At 40.9% G+C, this 8,723-nt stretch overlaps 1 protein-coding gene across 1 annotated transcript in view; it reads right to left on the minus strand.

Annotated features, from left to right (window-relative positions):
* Nucleotides 1–686: 686 nt before the first annotated feature.
* The window catches only part of CHRM2 (cholinergic receptor, muscarinic 2), a 14,530-nt gene continuing 6,493 nt past the window's right edge, over nt 687–8,723 (minus strand). The window contains exon 2 of the mRNA XM_010159225.1: nt 687–2,287. Within this exon, the coding sequence (XP_010157527.1) occupies nt 848–2,248 (1,401 nt within the window). The 5' untranslated portion in view covers nt 2,249–2,287 and the 3' untranslated portion in view covers nt 687–847. The remainder of the gene's footprint in view (nt 2,288–8,723) is intronic.

Below are 8,723 nucleotides of genomic sequence, written 5' to 3' on the forward strand. Positions count from 1 at the left end.
AGGGAAAAGACAAATCCATGGGTAGACATTATATGACAAACAAAGTGAACAAAATTGTCTCAAAAACTTTGGTTTACATAGATGCTGAAATAGTCTTGGCAATCTGGAAAAGATCGCCTTTTTTCACTTTTCTCCTGGCATTATGACAGAAACATGGAACAAAAGGCCCTAGGAGGGGGCAAGCAGCAGACTTTGAACGATACACAGGTTAGGCAATGGTTATGTGTTGAGCATAAGTACACTTTTACGCTTTCCAGACCGATGCAGTTTTGGAAATGGTAGTGTCATAACCAACATAAAATAACTTCCATCATAATTTACCAAACATTAAGGTTCTTACATAAGTGACAGAAAAAGCTTTAGACAACTTTGACTATAGAAACATTCTACCATGATTCACTTGGATTATGTAAGGATCTTCCAAACTCCTATGCCTCTTCCACATAGTTATTGTTGGTTTTTTTTTTTTTTTTAGATGAAGACATATTAAACAGACACAGAAGAAAAAAAAAGGAAGAACAAGTGTTTTACACATAATGACAAAAAATTGTAGACTCTAAAGCCCTTCTGCTGAATACTTTCAGAAAACAAGGAACTGTACCTCCAGTCCAGATATTTGAATAATTCCTCAAACACCCCATGTTCTCAAGATTTATTTTCAATAATTAAAAATAATATTTTTAAGTGTAGGTCTCAGGGATGGAGCTGATGCCTCATGTCAGTATTTCCACTAACATCCTGGATTGCACATTCCATAGAAGAGCATAAAGTGCTATGGCATTGTTGTTGTTTTTTAATTTAATTTTGAACTTCACCCTTTCCATTATTATTTTTACTATTATTATTTTTACCTTGTAGCTCCTATATTCTTGTAGTGACACATAAGAAGGTGCTTAAAGGTCTTCTTGAAAGTAGCATTGCAGAGTGCATAACAAGCAGGGTTGATAGTGCTGTTGATATAACACAGCCAATAACCTATGGTCCATACAGTGTTGGGGATGCAGGATGCACAGAAGCTGTTGATGAGCACCATCACGTTGTATGGGGTCCAGGTGATGATGAAGGCCAGAAGAATGGCCAAAATAGTCCTTGTCACTTTTTTCTCTCTAGATGGAGGTGGTTTCTTTTTGGCTGGCTGCTTTGTCATCTTGACAATTTTCCGGGCTACACTATTCTGTTTCTCCTCCCCATTGGTGCCTACAATCTCCACAGTAGTGTTGGTGGGGGCACAGCAGTCACCCTTTTGGGACTTGGTGACTATCCTGATGCATGTCAGCTTGGAGTTCTCCACTTTGAGATTGTCTTGGGAGGCAGAAACCTGGCTGGCATCCTTGGCAGCTTCATCCTCTTTCATGTTGGAAGCAACCACGCTTACAGACGTGGAGTCGTTGGAGCTCTCCTTCTCCTCACCTTGAACACAGTTCTCCGTCACAGTCTCTCCAGTGGCTTTTCCATTCTGAATTTTGCTGTGTCCCAACCCATCCCCACTGGTTGGCATGTTGTTATTGTTTGGTTTCACTATTTTGCCTTGGACAAGGCTGGGGGAAACTGTATCTTGGTTTTGGGCAGCTTCCTTTTTCCCTTTCTTTATCCGACTCTTACTGGCTCGAGAAATTTGCCAGTAAAGGACAGTCATGATGATAACAGGCAAATAGAAGGCTGCAATGGCTGTGCCAAAAGTGACGGCAGCATTGGAAAAAAACTGGATGTAACAATCCCCATCTGGGACAGTCCTTCCTCCCACAATGAACTGCCAGAAGAGAATTGCAGGGGCCCACAGGATGAAGGACAGCACCCACGCAGCTGCGATCATCATGCCTGCCATCTTAGTGGTCCGCTTCACAGGATATGTCAGAGGCTTGGTGACACAGAAGTATCTGTCAAAGCTGATAATGAGGAGATTCATTACAGAGGCATTGCTGACCACATAGTCAAGAGCCAGCCAGAGATCACACACCACAGGCCCTAAGGGCCAGTAACCTATCACAGTGTAGAGGGTATATAGGTTCATAGAAAAGATGCCGATGATCAAGTCAGCGCAGGCCAAGCTGAACAGGAAATAGTTGTTGACAGTCTGGAGGTGCCTGTTGACTTTGATTGACACCATGACCAGGATGTTCCCAATTATGGTGACTAGACTGAGAGACCCTGCTACCAGGACGATGAAGACCACCTCAACAGTTTTATAAGGACTCTCCAGAGCCATCACATTTTCAGTGGAAGAGTTTATGTACGTTGAGTTATTCATGTCTGCTCTGCTAACAAGATACCCAATTATCACTTAAGCCTGCAGAGGAAAGAAAACAAAACAGATACAGTCATGAAATTAGTCCCTCTGCCTTTAGGAAATGTATCCCAGAAAAACTACTTGGAAAGAGTTTAAAAGTAGATGTGTGCAGAAGGATCGGTCAGCTTTGGCTAATGGAAACAATTTGCAACATATAATATCCCCTTAGGAGTAACATACTAATAGGATACCTCTAAATATGTGACAAAGACACAACATTTGAATCCAGATATAGATTTTAAAGTTCTCAGATACATTTTTCTCTTTGTCCTGTTATAAAACTAATAAGGTCTTGAAAATTTTGGAACTGCATCTGCATACTGATTTCTTTCCTACCAACAGAATAGTTCAACTTGCTCATTTCAAACCCTATCAAAAATTTGGAAAAAAACCCCCAAAACCCAACAAAAACCCCAAAATCCATCAAAAAACAATCCTAAGGATCTGCCATTCTTACAACCTGAGATGACCAGGAGCCAGATCACATGAAGGTGGCTTATGCTGTCATCTTTCCTTCATGTTCTACCTGGGTGTGCTTCTGTAATGGGTTATGGAACAAGTTTGTGTCTTGTCTCCCTCTAATTATCTTACACTGCAGTTACCTTTTGTCAACACTTTCAAAGATTTTGGTACTGCATCAAACTAAAGTTACTAGTCTGCCAATAAAGAAAAAAAGGGTGTGTCTGTTGAAGTCAATAGGATTAGTAACTCACCTCCGTTGAGCATCTGGCTATCTAGTCATACCTGTACAATTTTTTTTTTTTTTTAATTTCAGTGAGATTAAAGTAAGGTTTTTTTTACATCCTCTTGACTGTACCTGGAAAAAGGGTTGGTCGTTGTTTGGTTTTATTTAACATGAAGAAGTTATCTCTTAATGCTTGCCTGCTTGTTGTTGTCTTTGGGTTTTTTTCTTTTTTTTGGTTTTGTTTTGGTTGGGTTTGTGGGGTGTTTTTGTGCCCTGTACAGCCTACTGGCAGTACTCAATAAATAGTAATTAAACTACTAGCAATACACATTTGATAGAAGACCAAGAAAACAGCACATGCTTTTGCCTTAAGGATATATACTATCCTTTTGTGCATCCCCTGGAAGTCAATAGAATGCACTGGAATTGTACAGCCAGTCTCTGAGCACTCATTATTTATGAGCTGTACACAAGGGATTATTGAGGCATGAAGGCCAGATGTGACAGAGGAGTTAGGCTGTTTCTAATTGGAATATTCTCCCTTTTTCCCCCCCATAAGGCATCACTCCTTTAAGACAGACGTGAGGGTGCTACCAAAGGAAGACAAAAAAAATCAGTTATGCCTGGCTCCATCATACATCAGGGATTAAAGAATCCTTCTCTGGCCCCTGTACTAACCTGGTGATGCACAGATACATGAAATCCATGTCACTTAAACAAAACTACGCATTTTCACTGTCATCTCATCACTGTATCTTTTCTTTCAGGTTAAAAAAGATGATGAAGCAAAATGTCAGAAGAACAGCAAAAACCCTTCTGACCTCCTAGATAAACAAGGGAGTCTGTCTCTGGAAAAGTCAAAATGCTGTACCACAGTAAAGGTTTTCTGTCTGTAGCAACTTTGTAATCTTGTAATTTATATTTAAGGAAATACAACATGTATTTGCCTTTGCTTTTAAAAACAGCTAAGATTTGTTTGCCAATTTAATGTTTTAGTGAACACATGGATAAATAGAAGAACATAACACTAGACAGACATTTTTTCCTACTGTCTATTCACAGGTACATCCCTAAAATCCTTGCAATCAGGTTCAAGAGAAGAGAACTGTGAGGAGGAATACTTTAATTATGTGCTTTGTATAGTGAGAATAGGCTGAGAGGAATATAACAGAATTTATACTCTGTGTAAAAAATGTCCAGGAGAATAGCCCAGGTATCTTTAATATACAGGACTGTCATTTCAGCAATTCACTGTGCTTTTCACCCAAAGCCTCACAGCCAAGCAGCTGGCTAACCAGTTATATGTGCAAGATACCAGTTTTTTGCACGAGCTAGGAACTTCTCCCAAGCAAAGTTGTTTATGAACAGAATGCATTTTTGATGAAAAGACAAAATAATTCACAGAGATGTATTGATTTTAAAAAAAACTCAGCTGAGTTTGTGATCCAGGGCTCGGCAGCTACCTCTGGTGACAGAGAGTGAGAGAGGAAGCAAGAGAGAAAGAGAGCGAGAGAGGACCAGAGCTGAAAGAAATGTGTTTTATGAGAAGAAACAGGTGTTTCTCTACAATTTCATTTTGACAAAATGTTTAGAGGTTTTGTTTTCATTCCACTGAAGAACTAAAATTCATTTTAAAACCTTAAAAATTGTTGTGAAACCAAATTACCATCTCCCAGCTAACTTTATTCCTAAGTCTTTTCAGCTGATTTTTTTTACTGCATTCCAGTAGAAATATTGGTAATTCAGTATAAATTCCCTTGATTTTATTATCACCGGTGCAAGGAGCTGGGTGAGAGAAAAAACCTAATTTCCTTTTTATTAACAGGATTTCGCTGTGTACTTTTGAATGGAAGCAAAGCGGAGGAGTCCCTTTCCCAATGATATCGCCTTGACCAAAACTTTCCTACCATGAGAGGGCTGGTGGTTCTGGACTGCAAATTGCATTGACAATTACAGCTTTCTTAAGTATGGAGAAACATACCTGTTATCACTTACTCCAGTAAAATCTTCCATTGTTTGCATCAATATGATTGTAAAATGAAACATGTTTTGCTGTGTGTGTTGAGGAGAAGGTATAGAGTTGGAAAAACATTTGATTTCAACAGATATATCATAGCTGTTAATAGTAGTACCATTATATACTATCAAGTGATGTAGTGCAGTTGACATGTTGGAGGGAAGGGATGCCATCCAGAGGGACCTGGAAAGGCTGGAGAGGTGGGCCCGTACCAACATCAAGAAGTTCAGTAAGGCCAAGTGCAAGGTCCTGCACCGGGGTCGGGGCAATCCCAAGCACAAGGACAGGCTGGGTGGAGAATGGAGGAAGAACATTCCTGAGGAGAAGGACTTGGGGGTACTGGTAGATGAAATTCTGGACATGAGCTGGCAGTGTGTGCTGGCAGCCCAGAAAGCCAACCGTATCCTGGGCTGTATCAGGAGAAGTGTGGCCAGCAGGTCGAGGGAGGGGATTCTCCCCCTCTATTCTGCTCTTGTGAGACCCCACCTGGAGTGCTGAGTCCGGCTCCAGGGCCCTCAGCATAAGAAGGGCATGGACCTGTTGGAGCAAGTCCAGAGGAGGGCCACGATGATTAGAGGGCTGGAGCGCCTCTGCTATGTCTGAGAGAGTTGGGCTTGTTCAGCCTGGAGAAGAGAAGGCTGTAGTGAGGTGCCTGTTTCTTATTGGGACCGCTTTCTCCCTCTGTACAGGACTGCCTGTGGATTACTCTTGTTTTGTTTTCATCATGCCATGGAGCCCATTTCTCCTGCTGGAGAGGCTGTTGTTATGGGAACAGATGTTATTCATCAGGCAGACGTACGGTGCAGAAGCGTTTTAAGGTAATATGACCTCCCATTATGAGAAGTACCAGATCTTATTCTTGAACAAACAGAGCTCTCCTCTGCAAGCCCATGGGTGTTTGTGTGAGTTGCACAATATGGCACTCACTCCCATGGGCTACCATAATTTATCCTTGTATACTAAGTGCATTCTTGCTAAACAGAGAATACCCAGAAAAGGAAAGAAATTTCTCTTGTGACCTGAAAACCAACCAAGTTCATTTTCTGAAATATATTTTAAATATATTTGACTTTATGGAATGCAAACACCATAATCACTGCATGGAAAATGTCCAAAGCCAAGAAATCCACATATAAAATAATTCATTGTTTGATGTTTGATACGTGGTTGGGAAACATTTCCAGTGTAGTCATTTCTCCCCTCTAAAGAATTACTTCATAGTGCTGAAAATTATTCCCTTCCCTTCTCTTGACTAGGCCAGGGTTTGTGGCAAAACAGGGGGATTTGTTGGGCTACATGGTACATCAACATTTTCCCTGGTGTGATGCCAGGTCTTTTTGCAGTGAGTAGTAGACAGGCAGAAACAGGGCACAGGTGGGTTGACGCAGACCCCCATTACCAAGGAGAAAGATAGTCCAGGCTGGCAGAGGCTGGGGTAAACCTTCACAGAGCATGCAGGCAGCCACGAGTCTGCCTTGCTTTCCTTCATTTACCTCCCTAGCAGTCACTGTGAACAGAATACAGAAGTCTGATGGGTGAATTCTATAAGATCATTCATTGTAAAAGGGAACCACGGTGATTGTGAGGAAGCAAAATGATGCCATTGACGGTATTCATCCTATTCTATAGCAGATCTTGAGAAGGAGGCTTGCAGAAACAGGAAGAAAAGGAGAAGGGACAAGGACTCCATGTCAGTCTTAGGGTCATGACCCTGAAATGAAGGTACTTGGGTATTACATCCTGCTGACTGTGCTTTCCATCTGCCCTGACAGGTTTCCACTCTTTTGATGCAGATGAATCTTGTAGCAATTTTTGTAATTTTAAATTTAGAATATAACTCCAATATCTGCCACAAAACAGACTATGGAAATGTTGTGTATATTGAAAAAAATGGCTGATATGCCATGCCTGTCACAGTTTGTTAGACAAATCCTTCCTCTATGTTGTGCATATTGCCAAGTTAAATATGGTAAGGATTTAATGGTTCCTTTGAATCCTCTGAAAGTGTATAAAGGTCAAGACTTGAAAGAGGAAACAAACAATCTGTACCTGAAAGTTAAATTTGTGATTTAAATGGCATTACCCAGAACCCATAGGTTTTGCTAGTTAGACCACTTTTCAGTATTCAACTCACAAACAAAAGTAAAATATACTCCTTTATCTTCTCCTCTTTGAACCAGTTCCTCTCCAGTCCAAACCGATGTAAAAGGGATGTGATTTTTGCTGTAGCAATAATGATTTTTTTTTCCTGAACTGATTTTGATCCTGAACTGCACTGGTTTAGATTCTAAACTCCTTCCTGGCACCATTTAAAGCCACAGTGGGAGGGGAGGCGGGGTGGGGGGTGGGAAAGAAACGAATCTCCAAGATCAAATATACTAGGCATATTAGTCAGAATCTTTTACAGAGTTAAGAGAGACTACAGATATAGTCTGGGCTTTTAGTAAAAAATACATTTCAGAAAATTCCCAAATATCAGAAAAGTAAAATCTTCACCACATGTGTTACCTTCTACAATTCATTTGAAACAAGAAACATCTTTGCAAAGTGTTAAAACGAATCTCCAAGATCAAATATACTAGGCATATTAGTCAGAATCTTTTACAGAGTTAAGAGAGACTACAGATATAGTCTGGGCTTTTAGTAAAAAATACATTTCAGAAAATTCCCAAATATCAGAAAAGTAAAATCTTCACCACATGTGTTACCTTCTACAATTCATTTGAAACAAGAAACATCTTTGCAAAGTGTTACTGCCTTGGTGTGGTCCATTCTTCTCATTTTGATGCACTTTCTCTTTTTCCTCAATCAACATATATCCTACAAAAAAGGGATGTTGTGGGCCTGTCTGGATGTACTTTTCCTCATCTCATCGTGAAGGACACCTAAGGGCAAAATAAACTATTTCTGCACATATATTGATACAAGTAGATCAGAGTCATACAACATTAACTAAAGCAGACAAACACTGTGCCACTAATAACAATTGAAATAAAGCAATAAAAATAATATTCCCCCAAAAGCAGTAGGAAACTGCAAATGAGTAGGTAGCAGTGGCATAAACATTCCTGCCTCAGTGCTATTGTTAGGGTCAGAGGATTTATATAGCTATTAAGTACATCTTGCTCCCTGCTATTCTAATAGTCTGAAACTGGTAAATACAGTGCCATGAGCCCAACTGGTTTGTATTCAAAATCATAGAATCAAAGAGTCATTTAGGTTGAAAAAGATCTTTAACATCATCAAGTCCGAACTATAACCTAGCACTGCCAAGTCCAACACTAAATCATGGCCCTAAGTATCACATCTACACATCTTTCAGATACTTGTAGGGATGGTGACTCAATCACTTCCCAGGGCAGCCCATTCCAATGCCTGACAACCCTTTCCGTGAAGAAATTTTTCCTAATATCCAATCTGAACCTCCCCTGGCACAACTTGAGGCCATTTTCTCTTGTCCTCTCACTTGTCATTGACACCAAACCCCACCTCTCTGCATCCTCTTTTCAGGGAGCTGCAGAGAGCGATCAGGTCTCCCCTGAGCCTCCTCTTCTCCAGGCTGAGCACCCCCAGCTCCCTCAGCCGCTCCTCACAGGAACTGTGCTCCAGACTCTTCCCCAGCTCCGTTGCCCTTCTCTGGACGTGCTCCAGGACCTCAGTGTCTGTCTTGCAGTGAGGGGTCCAAAACCAAACACAGGATCCCAGGTACAGCCTCATCAGTGCTGAGCACAGGG

Source organism: Eurypyga helias, unplaced genomic scaffold, assembly GCF_000690775.1.
Source record: "Eurypyga helias isolate BGI_N326 unplaced genomic scaffold, ASM69077v1 scaffold5249, whole genome shotgun sequence".
NCBI lineage: Eukaryota > Metazoa > Chordata > Aves > Eurypygiformes > Eurypygidae > Eurypyga > Eurypyga helias.